General features: G+C 39.5%; 1 protein-coding gene and 1 long non-coding RNA gene across 4 annotated transcripts in view; one reads left to right on the forward strand and one right to left on the reverse strand.

Annotated features, from left to right (window-relative positions):
• Positions 1 to 1,591: 1,591 nt before the first annotated feature.
• Positions 1,592 to 18,335, reverse strand: part of RASGRP1 (RAS guanyl releasing protein 1) — a 77,099-nt gene continuing 60,355 nt past the window's right edge. For 2 of the 3 annotated variants that reach the window (XM_008017096.3, XM_008017095.3), the window contains exons 11-17: positions 16,424 to 16,528; positions 15,463 to 15,572; positions 14,310 to 14,454; positions 13,279 to 13,315; positions 11,981 to 12,133; positions 7,554 to 7,939; positions 1,592 to 4,174 (exon numbers count right to left, since the gene is read on the reverse strand). In XM_008017096.3, coding sequence (XP_008015287.1) covers positions 4,040 to 4,174; positions 7,554 to 7,939; positions 11,981 to 12,133; positions 13,279 to 13,315; positions 14,310 to 14,454; positions 15,463 to 15,572; positions 16,424 to 16,528 — 1,071 coding nt within the window. In that variant the 3' untranslated portion in view covers positions 1,592 to 4,039. Of the gene's footprint in view, positions 6,381 to 7,553; positions 7,940 to 11,980; positions 12,134 to 13,278; positions 13,316 to 14,309; positions 14,455 to 15,462; positions 15,573 to 16,423; positions 16,529 to 18,335 lie in introns of all 3 variants that reach the window. The other variant, XM_038009824.2, reaches the window with a different exon arrangement.
• LOC140710442 (uncharacterized) lies at positions 6,407 to 9,149 on the forward strand. The gene is made up of 2 exons (XR_012091456.1): positions 6,407 to 6,823; positions 7,446 to 9,149. It is a non-coding gene; the product is annotated as an uncharacterized lncRNA (long non-coding RNA).

Genomic DNA, 18,335 nt, shown 5'->3' on the forward strand with positions numbered 1-18,335 from the left:
TTACCGCTAAAGGTTTATGGTAAATATGGCAGACACAACAGTTCATCAGTTTCATTAGATTTTCCGTAAGATTTCTTTGTACCTTTATAGGAGCGCTGCTTGCGTTATTCGCTGCAATCACTTATTTCCTATCAAAGTTTAGCACTTGCTCCTGGAATCATGTTGGAGCTGAAACCACTCCTATGTACACATCCTATAAACCTTAATTGAATGAAAAGCTGAATCAGGTAGACTCTAATATTTTACTCTTTCTCCTGTAAAGTGGGATTTTCCTGATAATCTTTGTTCAGTAAAAACTTCTTTTGTAGAACAGTTTGCTGAGCAGTATCTAGAATAGCAGGAAGGAGATTTGGGGCCTTCATGTGAAAGGCCATAGTGTGAAAATGTTTTATAAATTGAGTGCAATACACCATGGAGTATGATGAATGGCACGCTACTGCTTCCTAAAATCTAACACTTTTTTTGATATCTCCTTTTTATTCTTGTTTGCCTGGTTCTCAATTTCATTTTTTAATTACCTCATTGTCCTTCCCCTTTTTCTTCTCTTTTTGTCCAGCCTGGTATCTAATAGCACATATAGACTTGATCTTACTGGGAATTTCTGCCTAAAGTAGTCCTCTTTCCTTTGGACCACATAAAGAGCATGTATTCGGTCTATACATAATCACCACACTATTACTCATAAGCACGCATTGAAAGGGAAACAAGGGTTTTCTTTGAACTTACTTTTGTTCTGCAGATCAGGGAATTAAACAGAAAAAGGAAAACACTTTAAATAAAAAACGTCTTATTACCTGTATTTGTGACAAGAGGAGGCATGACAACCTAAAAAAAATTTGTGACCAGAAAAATGTCCCGAGCAGTGATACTATCTATACCTTGGAAGGAGCACAGGTGAGAGAAATGTGGGGATGAAAATGGGGGAGGTGAGCAGGCAGTTTAATCTCGCCTTCAGGATCAGGCAGTCAGTGTGACTTCATTACTTTGTATGAAGTATTATGAATTGCCCAAATGATAAATACACACCCATCTAAATGTTCCAGAATGCATTCCACAGAGGAATTTGACTGAAATGTTTCCTCTCTCTCCATTGGTTTGGTTAAACAAAAATTAGCTGGCGATTAAGGGAAAATTGTGGCTATGTCTGATCATTCTAAACAATCATGACCACAAATAAATTGCCCTGAGTAGGTCTGTAACCTGGATTGAGCTGTCGTTACCAATTTTATACATAGCTTCAAAGGATCTCTTCTTTACTTGCTATTTTGCTTAGATGAAACTGTGGAATTAAAAGCCACAGAGAAGGGACAACCTCAAGTCTGTCTCCTTTAATGTTAAGTATTTATAGACTTAATATTTGGGGACCACTGTAAATTATGAATAAGATGAAAAGAGATTGAATATTTCTATAGTGTTACTTCTTTGTGTTGTAAAAAGATTTAGAAAATTTTAAACTGAATAGCTGCTGTGCCTTTCCTTCCAGGAAAACTCAATTTGATTAACAGAATAGGGGAGTGGTCTTAGCTGTGGATTATAGTAAAAATTCAGGTAAAGTGTTTACATGGTCACGAAGTAGAAGAAACACAAGACATTTATGTTGTAGGGATCCTAATGTCTTTTATCATATAAATATTACACAAAGAAAACTTACATTAGGTATCAAAAAACTTTACAATCTGTACATTTGTTTTTTTCTTGCAGTTCTATATTATACATTTTTAGACAGAAATTCACAACTGGTCAGTAAAAAGGTGAGGCAGCAAAGAAAAAGAGAAGTGATCCTGCTGTTAATAAAACAAGATTTGTCCTTGTTTTGGCAGATAAATACCTGGCCAGACTAAAGTCGTGTGAGATGCAAAAATGTGCACTCGGCTTGATAAGCCAAAACCTTGCTTTTGTTTTCTTATTATTTCTGTGATCCCTCTAGCCCCATGTTGCTCAACGCAAATACTATTAACTTGTATACTATACCTTGTTGCCCCTTGCTGGACTGTAAAAACCTGTGATGAAACTGTTTCCTCTTATCCATTTCAGTGATAAATTCTGCAGTACTGGATACTGTTTAGCCATTGCTAATTTGACTAATTAAGGGGACTGTGACCTTTTGAATCCCTATAGATTATTTATATAAAAACTGGGGATCTTTATTTTGAATGCAGAGTAGGAAGAATGAAAAAAATTGTGTTCCTTGACTGTTTTAAAAAATTGGAGTATACCATCTTTGGTCTATATAAAAGGAAAAGAAGAACAGTGAAGAATATGAATTTTAGAGTTTGTCCTAACTCATGTTTGTCCTATAAAAAGCAAATAACAAAGTGTTACTATTAAGTTTATATGCCAGGTAGTGGGCCTAAGCAGGCCTGCTTTGGGTATTTCTGAGTTTAAATTTGGAAAAGGGTAAATATGTGTGTAATATGATTCTTTATAATATAATGAAACACTAACTACAAGCTAGTTCTACATTACTAAAATTCAGTGCAAGGAGGAATGCAAATGGGAACTGGCCTTTCATCAAAGAGAATTCCTAAATGATCTGAATCCTCCAGGTAAGCAATACTGTATATATACTTCGTATTCTTATGAAGACTTGGTGCTATAGGCTTTAGGTTTGGAACTTTTAATTGTTAACATATTCTTGGCAATTGGACAACTTGTTTATGAATTTCAAGTCAGTCTAGTAGCAGACTTAATAGGCATGGAAGCTAAGTACCCCCAAAAAGGAAAATGATCATATGATTTTTTTTTTTTAAGAGAACTAAAAAGAGGCTGACAAATGAATTTGTGAATAGTTGCCCAGGCAACTAAATGAGCCCATTTATTATTAACCTGCATAATAGAAAACTCACAGGATTGTTACTTGTGATTTTGCCAAACAATACAATTTTACCTTGTGAGCAATTTCATCTTGTGACAAACTGAACTTTGTATTTGTGACTTTGTATAAATGAATAAAACTTGTTTTATTCACTTCCACATTTTATGGAGGAAACAAAATTCCAAGCCACATGCATGCCTGATATTGTATATACATATTATATACATATGTACACACAGTCAGCTGTTATTTAAGCCACTGATCCAATTAGCTTATTTCTAAATAGTATTAATAGTGAAGACAGTTAAGCACAAATTCAGTTAAAAAAGAGGACTTTCAAAATAGTTTACTTCAGAGATAAAGATGGAACATGAAGAGTTAAACAGACTCTTCATAGATTTTTTTTTTTAAAGCCATCAATTCCTAATTCTATCCACTGTAGAATATATAAGGACAAACATGTTTGCGTTAGGTTTATTTTAATTAGACAGTAATATGAGATGGTAATAACTACATTTCCAGGTACCTAATTTGATTACTTATTTTATGATGACTGTTAAGTTGCAAGGCTACAACTATGAGTTGACCTGCAATTGGATGATGTCATGTTTAATAGGCCTCTAAAAAGTTGTGGCTACATCGGTAGAAATTCGCTTCTAGGTAGATATGCTCGTGTGTTGTGACTGTAGTGAGGAAGGAGGGTACATAGGCTAGTTGATTAGATCTGAGGTAGTGAAGAAGGAGCCAGGTTCACAAAGTATGCTGGGATACAGAGGAAATCTACTTTTGGAATATGGGTAGTTTTCTATTATTAGCAAGCTTTGGCTGGAACAAAATAAGTCAGTTTGCAGAAAACACAGGGTAAGAAGCAAATACATTTTCCAGAGATTTTAGTTTTAAGGACGAATCAGCCAGGCAGGCCACTGAGATGCCCCTTTGTAAGGAAGCGACAGTCGTGTTTTAGATCGCATACTTTTGATGAACGTCAGTGGTATGAATAGCAAAAGTTTTGCATTCTTTAGTTTTCCCCCTTTGAGTCAACTGACTGAAAAACAATGCTGCACATTACGAATCTTTTAGGTAAATAAACAATAACAGGCTTTTCCTTTTAAAGTACTGTTTTAAAGCTGGTCAATCTAAAGTTCCTCAGGTCTGTACATTACAGTTTAGGAAATGAGATCTCCACTATACTTATCTACAGATTGTGCTACTTGAGTTTCTGGGCTAAGAACAGTCACTCTGCTCCATTTGAGCTAAGACATGATTGCTTTTTTCAAGCTGGAGGGATTCTATTTTCTTCTGTGCATATTTCAGTTGAATCTTTAGGGCATCATTATCTGCTTTCAGAGTATTTATTTCCTAAAGGGAAAGGAGAATGAGGTATGTTAATAAAGCAGCAATGAATAGCAGATGAATTACAAATTGAGAGCTACTTTTGATTGGCATCTCTTATTCACTGTGGCTGAGAATTAAAAACTATTTTCAAGATAGTTATTTTGCCCTGAATAGAAAATAGCAAGTTAAATATCAAATGAGCATTTGTAAGCAGCAGTTAGTCTTTGTTATCATATCAAAGTTTGTGAGTGGTTAGCAGGCAGAATAAACCATTTCCGAGCAATAGGTAGATAATGACAAAACTTTTGGATGTTTTCTTGCGGGAGATCTCAACTTGGCAGAAACTGTCTCTGATCAGGTCTGAGCCGTGAAAGCATAACTGAGAATTCTTTCATGCGAGGTGTTACAGTTAATTTTATCTAAGTTTTTTCCCCACAAATTACTGAAAACAAATGTAACTTTTTGATGACGTTAAGAATTTTACTCCCCCCCCAAGTTGAGATTTAGTGATCTCATTTGTAGTGGTATCATTATAGAGCCAACGGTTGATTTCCAGTCTTCTGATTTTGAGTCCAGTGTTCTTATATTATCCTATACTGATGACTCCAAGAGAATATTATATATAGACAGTGTCTGGGTAATTCGGGATACACTGGGTTGTTTCTCAATCTGAATTATGTAGGTAGCTGTCTTAGCTGCTGTATGATATTGCGCACCTGCTATGTGCCTATACTGTGTGACATGATAATGGAATACCTTCACCTTCACAAATACCCTGAAAATAGGTGGTATACCTCCAGTCTTACAAAGGAAAATGTTGCCATATAGTATAAAACTGCAGAGTTGAACCCTGGTATATCTAAACATAAAAGCTTTTATTTGCTTATTCTTTTGTCCCGTGCTGGTTCAGTGGTGCATTATACTTAAAATAATATGTAATATTTATTAATACTTACTAATTTACATTACATATTGTAAATACTGACAATTTGACTAGTTATTACGGATAGGACTGTTGAATTACACATAGACTAGTCATTGTAAGGATTATACTTAATGGGAAAGTGGGACACATAATTGTTCCTCTAAAATGCACACAGTGAATTCTGGACCTTAGGTCTATCTGACAAGCCTAAAAAGTAAAGAGAGGTGGTGGTCAAAATGGTGAGAGGGTTTACTGCCTCTGATATTGCTGAGTAGGAATTCTAGTCTTCCTACAAGCCACTTCTCAAAGCATTGTTGCCAACCACATTTTTCCCTTTCATCAGCATGTAAAATGTCAAGATTTGAGGCAAACCTTACAGAACATGGAATCCCAGCCCTGTATTTCACAAGGACCAAATAGGTTGTAGAGTTTCACAGCTGGTGTAAGCAATGTCTGGGACTGGAAACCCCAATCTTTGCCTCTAAGACCAAAGTTCTTTCTATTCTATTGAGTTCATTTTTTGAGGTTTCTTTCATCGTTTTAAAGGTTGCATTTGGCAGTTTCTGTCCCTAAAGAGGAAGGGGTTTGTCTAACCCACGTTTTGCCACCTTCTGACTTGGTTTTTACAGCACATCTTAACGATAACTCTGAGCAAGAGAGTACCATTCATCCAGAAAATCTGTTGTTCTTTTTTCGTATGTTTATCTTAATATTATGTTCTTTGTACCAAGCACCAAATCAAGAGTTCCACATACATTGTCTAACTTGTTTCTTCACATGTTTCTCTAATTCAGTTTCTGGGGATCTGACAGGAAAGGTAGAGCATTGAGGACAATGCAGGGAATCCTGAAGCCCTCATGGACAGTTTTTCACTCTGTAGAATATAGAACTATATAAGGAATCTACTAGCTGGATATTGGTTTTGTGTTTGCACTGACAGGTCTCCAGAAACACGGTGCAAACCTTGATGTTTTTGGGACAAGCCAGAAAGGCATTCCTTCTCCTCTAATAAAGTGAATAGTAGTGTTGATATTAATGTGTCCTTGCTTCCCTGTCTCTAAAATGGCTTAGTTACCTATAATTAAGAAACTACTATGCCATGGGACAGTAGGTTCTTACCAATTATAGGTAACCTCTTGAGCCAGCCCTGTGAGTTGTATACTCAAAAAGAAGTATAGTCATGATTGAACCTTCAGAATTGAGTATCTCAACAGTTGGCTGTTGGCTCTTCTTCCTTCTGCTGTTCCCATCTCCTACTTCCCTTTTTTTTTTTTTTTTTTTTTTTTTTTAAAAGATGGAGTCTCACTCTGTCGCCAGGCTGGAGTGCCATGGGTTGGCCTCAGCTCACTGCAACCTCCACCTCCTGGGTTCAAGTGATTCTCCTGCCTCAGCCTCCTGAGTAGCTGGGATTATAGGCACCTGCCATCATGCCCAGCTAACTTTTTATATTTTTAGTAGAGACAAGGTTTCACCATGTTGGCCAGGCTGGTCTTGAGCTTCTGACCTCAAGTGATCCACCCACCTCTGCCTCCCAAAGTGCTGGGGGCAGGAGCCACCGCGCCCAGCCCTGTTTTCCTATGTTTAATGTCATTGTTCCCTTCTCTCAAGCCTTGGTACCATGTTTCCAAACTCTTGTTCTCCTTTCCTTGGTAAACTTTATTTTGTCTTTTCCATTGTCTCTGTTAGGTACCTGGTAATTAGGACATTGTGACCCTAACATTGAAAAGCGGCTCCTGTTGTCATAATTGGTAATATTTTATACATTATATTGCTCTATATTCTATTCAACTGTGCATTTGCTTGCTACTGTTGCTTTCACTATTCTAATATATGTAAAAGATCAGCATATTCCCTGATGTGTTAGAAAAGATTCTCCTCGTTTATGTTAGGAGGGAGGCATTTTCTATGGTGAGCCACAATACACTCACCTTTCTCTTGTTGTTGTTGCTGTAGAACTAAGATCACTAACTTCTCTTAGAAAGATGCTTAGGTAACCGTAACGATCCCAAACCATAACCCTGATGAACATACTAAGGAGACCTCTAGGGAAGGAGGATTTAGGCAAGTTCATTTTAGTTCCATCTAGAAAAGGAGTGGTCTCAGCACAGTAAAGCTGACCAGTAGATACTGTGGTTTTTCTCCATGAGCCTAGTAAACAGTGCTTTGGGCACTGGCACCAGCACTCCGAAATGCCACCACCTATGTGGTGACAGGGAGCCCTCTATAGCCTGTGCTACTTGTGTAATGTGAACCAAGGCCCCCAGTGGGTTGTGAGAAAGCTGGAATGAATCCATCCTTTCTTCCTTCCCTCCCTCTCTCCCTCCCTGTTTCTCCCTCCCCCATTTCTCCCCTCCTCCTTTTTTGTTTTAGACTGCTTGTAATCAGCCTGATCCGAATCTTCAGTTTCCATGCTCTTTCCTGGTTTGGCTCCACTTCTCTATGATAGTCTGAAAAAAAGGAAAATGAAAAGGAAGGTACCTGTTCCAGCTCTTGGTAGGTAGGCAGTCTGAGGTGACGGAGCTCCTCCTTTGATTTTATGAGGGAGTCTTTATTCTCCCACTTGACAAAAGCCCGCTTTCTGACCAAGACTGGGCTGGGACATGGAGAGGTGGGGCTGGGAAGCACATAAAGAGTATCCTGGGCTGTCTTCCTTGGGGAAGATAGCACAAAGGGACCTGAAGGGCTCTCACTGCCAATCCAAGGCTGTGATTCAGTCTGGGTGGCCTTGTGGGCAACAGTCCTCTTCAGCCGAAGAGAAATCTTCTGTGAGGACACTCCCATCAGCATGATGGTCCGATCCTTACTCTCCTCAGCGTGTTCCACAGCCTCCCCATTAGGGAACGTAAAAGGTCCTTCCTCAGGTGCTGTAGGAAGATACAGGACATGCTAGTACTCTGGCTCAGGAAAGCAGAGACTCAAGACTGAGACATTAGTTTCAATGTGACCTTTCTTATTGTTACAGGAGTTCCATATGTTCAAAGAGGACCCATTTTCAGGCACCCAATTTAGGGGGTAAGTGAGGGCTGAAATCCAGGGGCTTTGCTGGCCAAGACATGGCCACTGGTGTCAAGCTACATCCACCCTGAGAAAGAACATCTTCTGTTTGCACACGGGTTGCCTAGAGGGTTTCTGTTTTTGGAGGTAAGTTGAAGCCCCTGCCTCAGTGCTATAGAATTTCATAAAATAAAGAGAATAAGAATACATAGACAGAAATACTCCATACATACTTTTTTTTGACTCTGAAATTTGGGAACCCTCAGCATTCGTGTCTCAGTCTTGATATAGATACCCTCTAACAGATAAGAACTCTCTGGGGACCCGTTTGTACAATGGGCACAGCTTAACCATGAGAAGGAAGTTTTAGCTTTGTGGAAATGTACCTTAAAATGTATTGCCCTTGTTTGATACTGAAAGGAAAAAGGTAAGTTTCTCTGGTTTTCTTCAACTAAGACCCACTACCCAGGACCCAGCTTAGTAATGTTAGCCATAAGAAGTAATTTCCTGGAAAAGTACAGTAAGAGCAGATGTATTTGAGGTGAGTGATAGATAGGCTTTAAGATAAGCTGCAGATCATCTCAGTTTACTTTTTGGAAAGACTCAGCAGTAATTAAAACATTGGATAGTCTGACTTTGAAGACACTGGATTAGTATAGTCAAGATGGCTTTAAAAAACAACAACAAAAGTTTTCTAATTAGTATTTGACCAGAATCAACCAGTTGTAAAACTAGAAATCTTACAAAGATCCTAGTTTAACTCTTGCCAAAGAGAACATAATTTAAATTAACATTTAATATTTATCCATTAAAGCTCAAAATTGTATCCATTAAGTGCTCAAATATTTAAATTGTTATGGTCACCCTAAAATAATTATTGTCTTTTTTGGAGGAGTGTTATGGGTGATGATTTTTTTCTATCTCCATTTTCCAACTTTTCTATAATAGTTATATATTCTTTTTACCAAACATAAATTGTCAAATTATGAATATAATCCCATCCATTACTTAGGTTGAATTCCTAGACATACAGGGAGCTTGGGACAGAAATTTGGGCACTATACACTTTGAGGAGCAAAAGGAAGAAAGCAATAAGAACAAAAAGCAACAGCAAGCCCTTCAAATTGCAGGAAGAGTCCTGAGAGACCACAGTGTTATAGAAATTAGGAGAGGTACAAGTTTCAAGAAAGTGAAAGTTGATGAGATTGAGAAAGATAGTAATGGGCTAAAAGAAATCACTGGAAATTTTGATTTGATAAGCAGATATCATCCCAGATAATAATGAGGTGGAAACAACTAAGAATGGATGATATCCAATAGTCATTTTTGCCATTATAAATAGAGCTTGACTTTTAGCAGCTTTATAATAATATAGTAATTTTCATTTTGTTGCCCATGATACATGTATGTTTATCCTACCTGTTGGTCTACTTCCTGAAAATTACTTATCTTCCCAGTGTGGGGCAGGGTTTGGAGCAAGAGGAGAGATGGCCTGGAGAGGAGAAATCTCTAACAGCAGCCCCTTCAGGGATTCCTTTTTGAGGTCTCAGGTTCAGGCTGTTCTCTGCTACCTTTGCCACTTGAAAATCTGCATTTTATGTGACAGAATTGTGGTGCCCTAAGGTTATGTGTAACTCTGAAAATACAGAGTGCATGAATGAAATATAGGGTATAGGCCTATTTTTCACAATGGTGTTTGTGATTTTTGTTGAAAGTTGAACATCAAATCCTTAGTTGATTAGCATATTCTTTCTAAGACCCTGAGAGGATTTTTTTCCCCCTAAGAACAAAACATCCCAAAAGTTTGAAGTCAGCCTGTATTTAGATAGATAGTAAGGGGAAGGATTTAGGAAGACAGCAGAAAATTTGTACTTGGCTGATGTGATAAAAAGGAATGTACATTTCTTACATGGAAGTAAAGCACTAAAGCTTTGATCTAATTGATCAACAAATGCATATTGATACATACTACTGAACGTTAGAAATGCTTCAAATGCAGAATGTATACTATATGGACCTAAAGTTTTCTCTAGGCATCTGTTTTAACTATAGTGGCCTTACCACTTTAGGGAGCTTATTTCAAAAGAGTAATGATATTAACATATGGTACATAGGTGTTAAACCTGATTTTAAGTGCTTTATATAAATAAACTCATTTATTATTTCCCTTTTTGGTTCTAATTAGAAGTTACATGGCTTCTTATATGAAACTGGCACTAACCTAATAAGCATTGGATTTTTGCTGAAGACCTGTCTGTTCTTCAGTTAGTCAAGGTGATCAGTGTTTTGACATGCTGGCTAACCAGCCAGCTCCGAGATCAGGGCCTAGTATAGCACTATGAAGCCTTGTGCCCCAACCCTCCCCAACAAGCCATTCATGTTACTCTTTTTTAAATAGCTCCTCATTTTATCATATAGACAGGCACTTGTCATTTAAGACTCTCTAGACTGTCTCATTTTTCTACTTCATCTCTTACCTAAATCACCTTAACACCTTTTTTTGTTGTTGTTGCTCACTATCTCAAGAGTACTAGAGCTGTTCTGCCCTTGGCCTTTTGCTCCTACTGTACATCCTATCTGGAATGTGCTCTGCCCTCCTCCCATAACTTAATTGTACCCTTCCTTCAAGACTTAACTGAAATTCCACCTTCTGCATAAAGTCCCAACAGCCCCAGTACAGCGATCTCTCTGCTATGTCCTCCTGTCATTTGCTGTCACTGCAACCTATTTGGTTCTTAGCATATACTCTTGCATTGTTTCTAAACTGCTCTATATTTATAATATTATCTTCCCCCTAACTAGAACTACTCCATGAAGACAGAGACAGTCTGTTCTGCTTCTTTGCACTTTAGATCTGGGGCATCTCAAACATTCTTAAAGTCATTTCCTTATTGTACTGTTGTTTGCATTTTAACATAAGTGAATTTGCTAGTTTATTTCTTGAATGTTGAATGTTTTGGCTTAGTCCTAGGATTTTTCTTGTATGATTTGGAATTTTAATCTGCAAGCTCCACGTGAGTGGGAGTTTTGCCCCCCACCCTTCCTTTCTATATTTAGCCTTCTGTTTCTAGAATTTCAACAATTACTGCTACCTGGCCCCTCAGGGTCCTCCAGACTAGGACCTGGTCTTAAATTAATGGCTTGGGGCTCCTCTCCTGGAGAAAAATTGGGGCTATCACAGACAGTCACTCAGCTACTAGAAGACTGCCTGTGGCTAAGTCTGCTGCCCGCTGCTAAGTGATAGTCACAGGTTTTTAAGCACTGGATTTTTCCTTCTCAATTTTAAGCAGTAAGTCTGGTTCTGGTCACCTTTCATGCATAGGTGGTCTCTGTTACTATGCAGCAATCAAATTCGCAGTTGCCTCTACTTGCTTCTAGACCTGCAGCCAAGCAGACCAGTAGCTTTCGCATCTACTCCTTGCTGTGTGTTTTTAGTACATGTCTGACCTGTGAGATGTGTGTCTTTGTTTTTGAATGCACTGTGCCTTTTAATGTTATTTATATACTTTGTATGTTAATTTACATTATATATACACACACATACATATGCATGTACATACATATTCTCTCTATCACTGTTTTGGGTTTGGAGCTGGGGATAGGGTGGGATAGTTAACTGTTAACTTGAGGGACTATCCTGGCCAGAAGTCAGTATCTGTGCTTGGTGTAGGTGCTCAATAAGTACCTGCTGATTTTTATGCCTAACTAGGACTCTGCTGTTCTCACACCTCAAGTCTGAGACATAGGCATCATGGAGCTAAAATCTAAAACTGGGGGAGGAGTCAGCCCTGGCCTAGCTGTTGAGGTTAAATTTAAACTCTAACATAGAGTCATGAGGTAATCTTTTCTCCTCTAAAACTTTTCGCTTCCTACTTCACTTTCCAAGATGAATGTTCCCAGTGCCTACTTACCATGGAGCAGATCTTTGGCTCCCAATGAGCAAAGGTTGGACACTGGCCCCACAGAGGTGTTGTTCTCTGTGGGAGCTACTGGGTTCTTGGCTCGCTTCTTGCACTCAAACACAACCAGATCTTTGCACTGTTTGTGGCAGTTCATCCCGCAGTCTGTGGACAAGACATCCTGGGTCAAGAAGTCTTTCACTTTTCTCTCTTCCCCAGTGTGTCTCACAACCAAATTCATGCAGTGCTTTCTTGTCACACATGTCTGTTCTATCTTCTGGAGCTAAGACACAACATTCCTAATGAAGCTAGCATTCTTCTCACTTGGTGAAGCCCAGAGCTCACATTCTTAATGTAGCCCTTATCAGTGAGTCTCAGCATCAGAAGCAGTATGCTGATACCTTGGAGGGAAGAGATGGTGTCCTGGTATCCCACACATTCTGCCTACTCTAGTGAGACCCTCTGGAAACGCTCAGCTGTTAGGTCTTATTTTCTTTCTTGCAGTAAAAGGTTTCCTTTCTTTCACTCCTGAATTCTCCTAGTGACAACGAAGGACAGTTATGTCCTGAATGATAAAGGGCCTTTAGTAATTGTTTATCTTCTGTTCCAGAAGAGATTCTATCCTTTTCACTGGGGACCCACCCTTCCATGACTATATGGGAGCACCATCTCCTACCAGCCATCCCTGTTCTAGGCCAACATCAACAGAAAGTGGATTTGATAAAGGGAAACTGCCTAACTGTGCAACCGGGCATTTCTCTCTTCGGTGTGGTGGTCATTCACCGAGGGTGTCCTAGGAAACCACTTTGGGGATGAGACTCTGAACTCTGCTGAGAAGTTGTGGACTAAATGGACAACTACTACGGGCAAAAAAATGTTTTAGAGGTGGGACTCTTAAGACCAGGTGATATGGTTTAGCTCTGTCCCCCCATCCAAACCTCACCTTATAGTGCCCATATAATCCCCATGTGTCATGGGAGGGATCTGATGGGAGGTAACTGAATCATGGGGCAGTTACCCTCATGGTGTTCTCACGATAGTGAGTGACTGCTCATGAAATCTGATGGCTTCATAAGGGCTTTTCCCCCTTTTGCTCAGCACTTCTCCTTCCTGCCACCATGTGAAGAAGGATGCGTTTGCTTCCCCTTTTGCCATGATTGTAAGCTTCCTTAGGCCTCACCAACCCTGTGGAACTGTGAGTCAATTAAACCTCTTTCCTTTATAAATTACCCAGTCTCAGGCAGTTCTCTATAGCAGCGTGAGAATGGACTGATACACCAGGAAAAACAGTTAACAGTATTGAGTCTTACCTTTACATCGATATCCTTGTTTGATCACTCCCCAGAGCTATGAAACAAGAGACAGAATGTACCACATGTCATTCATCCATCTGGTGTGAGGCTACAAGGTGACATTCCTTTATTTTCCTTCATTCTACTCTCTAGCTCAAGTGGGAAGGAAACCTGATTTATCTCTCATGTCTTGTCCCTTCTGACCTTAAATTAAACATGAGAAGAGTTTATGCTGATCAAAGTTTCTCAAGAAGCAGCTTTTTTTCTTTTTGAGAGTCTTGCCTGGTCGCCCAGGCTGGAGTGCAGTGGTGTGATCTCGCACACTGCAACCTCCACCTCCTGGGTTCAAGCAATTCTCCTGTCTCAGCTTCCCAAGTAGCTGGGACCACCAGGCATGTTCCACCACACCTGGCTAAATTCTTTTGTATTTTAGTAGAGACGGGTTTTCATCATGTTAGGCAGGCTGGTCTCAAAATCCGGGTCTCATCCGCCCGCCTTGGCCTCCCAAAGTGCTGGGATTACAGGCATGAGCCACCATGCCTGGCCCTCACTAGCAGCCTTATGACTCAGACATTTTCCAGAAATGGATGAATCATCAGGCAAACAGGTTCCTAAGGTCACCAAACAGAAGGATATAGAGCCTTGCATCAGGACCTGGGTTTAGGGGGAAACTATTGGTCAGGAGTGGAACGGAGGAGGGGCATAGCCCATATCATCTCCTAAAGACAGAAGGTATCTCATATGTCTTTGTTATAACACTTGAAACAGCACATAAATATTATACTTTAAAAGTATATCCCTAATTCAGCATTTCTGGTACCATTTATCTAAGGCCTCATGCAGTAGAAAAGAAAAAACAATCAGGAAGAAGGGAGAGACAATGAGTGCAGGTAAAAACCACACGCTTGAGTTCTAGGTTATTCTAGGTGTCTGTCTGGGCTCCAGGCTGGGATGGGTTTATAAGGATTGTGAGGTCTGTGCCTGTCTTAGTTAAACTAGCCCACACTCTTCCCCAAATTCAACCCTGGAGCACCCTAAGAACAACTTACAAATCCAGCACAGTTGTCACAAAAAGTGGGCTTCAGGTAGGTGGTCTCTTGGAAGTTGTGAGGAAAGCCCAGGCCCAGCTTGGAATAGATTGAGCTGGCTCGCATGAAGTAGGCTGTGATCTCATCCCTGCTGATGAGGCCTTCCCTGCCAGCAAATGACCAAGGCAAGGATGTGAGTATAAGGGGCATGGAGGCAGGTAGCAAGGGGGGCTTGTAGCCTTAGAAACTCACCTTTCTTTTTATCCTCAGTGGTAATATGGTATGTGCTACCTCATGATTACTTCCATGGGCCCTACTCTTAACAAGGATACAAGATGACATGTTGTAAGTAGGTGAGGCAGCATTAGTCATTTCCACAGAGGTGTTCTTTGGCCAAACCAGGTTTTCCTAACTAACTTGACCACTATCTATAAGACTTGAAAAAGAAACAATGTAAAATGTACATGTGTATAGGGAAGGAAATGTCATGCTACAGTTTCTGACTTTAGACAGTACCTAACTGGAACCCACTAACCATACAATTGGTTTCCTATAGGGAACCAAAATAGAATTTATTTAACCTTGAGAAAAGTAAATATGCAAAGTATGAATAAGTATTAGTTGGTTCCCAAAATCTGTAATGACAAAGCAAGAAGGAAGACTAAACTTTTTTATTTATAGTTGACCATTTCTAAAGTGGCAGATTTATGGAATGTTCAGTTTGGAATTTGTTTGTTTTGGAGACAGGGTTTCGCTCTTGTGGCCCAGGCTGGAGTGCAGTGGCATGATCTTGGCTCACTGCAACCTCTGCCTCCCAGGGTCAAGCAATTCTCTGCCTCAGCCTCCCGAGTAGCTGGGATTAGAGGTGCCTACCACCATACCCGGCTAATTTTTTATGTTTAGTAGAGAGGGTTTCACCATGTTGGCCAGGCTGATCTTGAACTCCTGAGCTCAGGTGAGCCGCCCACCTCGGCCTCCCAAAGTGTTAGGATTACAGGCGTGAGCCATTGTGCCCGGCCCAGAATATTTCTTAAAGCATGCATATTTTATGGTCTGTTCTTAAGTGATCACAGCAGCAACACATCTGAGTTTTCAAATGCTTCTAGTGACATACCTATAAACCTATTCTCACCAATGGGCTCATAACCACATCTTCCTATGTACAAATCCTCACCTGTCTTTGTCCATCACACAGAAGGAAAATGGAAAACTCGCAGCAATCTTTTCAAATTCTTCCTGAGAAATGTATCCATCCTGGTCGTGATCATAGTTCTTGAAGACAGACTGTGAAAAAGGAGTTTTTTGGTGATTACTAAAGAGAAACCGGTCTTCTCTCCCTTTAGGTCAGATGACGAAGAGCTGGGGCAGTTGGGTAAAAGCCTTTAATAACCTGAACAAGAGGAACAGGGAAACCTGCTCCTTTAGCTGTGGCAAAGATGTGGCAGGTCACATCTCAGGCCTTTGCTGGTAGCAGCATCTGGAGGGTGGCCATGTACTTTGAATCATTAGCACATCAGTTATACTGTCATGCTGGCTACTCCTAGTTCACTACACAGAGGATGTTCTCCCTTCACTCTACCCTTTTTTTCATCACTCATCTCCAGTTGCATCTTCTTTGAGAAGCTTCTACAAACAGCCCAGTTGGAAGTGCACTGTCCTCACTCTTAATCCTCTTGTTTCTCACTGTTAGGCTCTTTTCTGTTGTTACACGGGAGTTGTCCACGAGGATAAATGCAGAAGTATGAGAATATATACCCCTTCCTCAGCAATTAGCACAGAGAATTGAATCAAGCAGTACAAAATTTTTCAGTTTTAGGTTTACTGTATTATCCTTTACTATACTCAAATGTATCCCATTACTTCTGTACTCCTGAATCAACTGACAACCTTTAAACATATGCTCTTCTGCTAGGTCTTTAAGAGGAGGCACGACTGCCTTCATATAAGGCTAGTGTGTATTGTCAAAATTTAACTTCTGAATTGTTCTAAAGCCACAGTAAGAGAAGTAAGTGGTTCCTTTCAAGATTATTGCCTTTATATTTCCACCATTGTACTCTCCTCTCCCCTTTGCCCCACATACAAAACTGAGCCAGGCAGTGCCTTGCTTTTGTGTGCTGAAACACCGCTGTACTTACATCCACCATCCTCTGGACGTGTTTGCTAATGGTCTTTGGATCAGGTTTGGGAGATACTCCAGAAGCCCAGTCCACTACTACTGGTGGCTTTGAAGGTGTTAGTGGCTAAAATGAAATATTTAGAGAAATCCTCATGACTACAATGCAGTATTATAACCTGTAGCTCCTTCTTTTCCCACTACCTGACAGTTACATTTATGGACAATCTTCAATTATGTTCAGTGGCGAGGAGCAGAGAACCCACAGGCAACTGAAATCTTCTAATAATTTTGGCTAACAAGGTATTGTGCTTTACGGTTTCCAGAGTGCTCTTCGCATACATTATCTGCAGCTACAGATAATTTGAAATTCTCAATCTGCCTGAGTTGCAATTCCCTCTCCATTAAACCTTTTGTCAGAGCTATCAACAAAGAGTAAAGTGGATCATTTATGCTTCCTCTCTATTCTCCAGTCCCTCTGCAGTAGAAATGTGAATAAGGAAAAGCCTAGCTAAAAGGCAGGAAGACACAAGAAAAATAATCTGAAGCCTGGACAAGCTCTTTTCCAAATACAGTCATGCATCACTTAATGACTGGGATATATTCTGAGAAATGTGTCATTAGGTGATTCTGTCACTGTGTGAGCACCACAGTGTGTACTTACACAAAGCTAGATGGTATCGCCTGCTACACTAGGCTATACGGTATAGCCTACTGCTCCTAGGCTACAAACCTATACAGCAGGTTATTCTGCTCAATACTGTAGGCAATTGTAACAATGGTATTTGTGTATCTTAACATAGCTAAACATAGAAAAGGTAAAAATACGGTATAGAAATTTTTTTTAATGGTTCATCTGTATAGGGCATTTAACCATGAATAGAGCTTTCAAGACTAGAAATTACTCTGGCAAGTCGTGAGTGGATGTGGAGGCCTAACATTACTGTATACTCCTATATACTTTATAACCATTGTACGCTTAGACTACACTAAGTTTCTTAAATGTTTTTCTTCAATGATAAATTACCTTATTTTACTGTAAAAGCTTTTCATTTTTTTTAACTTTTACTCTTTTGTTATGACACTTAGCTTAAAACACACATTGTATAGCTGTACAAGTTACTTCCTTTGTAGCCATATTCTACAAACTGTTTTCTATTTTAAAAATGTTTAATTTTTTAAAACTTTTTTTGTTATAAACTAAGATACAAACAATTACACACACTGGCCTATGTCTACACAGAGTCAAGATCATCAATATCACTGTCTTCCACTCCACATCTTGTCCCATTGGAAGGTCTTTAGGGGCAGTAACATGCTTGGAGCTATCACCTTCTGAAGGACCTGCCTGAGGCTGTTTTACAGTTAACTTTTCTAAGTAGAAGGAATGCACTCTAAAATAATGATAAAAAGTATTGTATAGTAAGTGCATAAACCAGTGATATTTATTATCAAGTATTAGGTACTGTACATAAGTGTATGACCTAGACTTTTTACAGCTCAGTAGGTTTGTTTACACCAGTATAATCACAGACACAGTGAGTAATGTGTTGTGCTACAATGTCACAATGGTTCTGTCACTAGGCAATAGTAATTTTTCTGCTCCATTATAATCTTAAGGGACCACTGTCATATATGAGGTCTATCACTGACCAAAATGTCATCATGTGGTGCATGACTGTACTTGAAACTTGGCCCAAATTAAAATCTCTTTGAAAAAACAGAACGTACCCTTTCCATTGAAATGCCTCTAACCTGAAAATGGAATCTACTAAATATTTTCAGTCAAATCTTTCATTACAATAGAATGCTAGAACTTGATCCTTCTATGTGGAGGAGTGCAATTTAGCCACCCCAATACATGAGCTGGATTTCTTAAGTGTGGGTAACTCTCTTCCCTTGAGTACCACTTGTTTTAGAGTTTGGAAATATCC

Source organism: Chlorocebus sabaeus, chromosome 26 (assembly GCF_047675955.1).
Source record: "Chlorocebus sabaeus isolate Y175 chromosome 26, mChlSab1.0.hap1, whole genome shotgun sequence".
NCBI classification, from domain to species: Eukaryota; Metazoa; Chordata; class Mammalia; order Primates; family Cercopithecidae; genus Chlorocebus; species Chlorocebus sabaeus.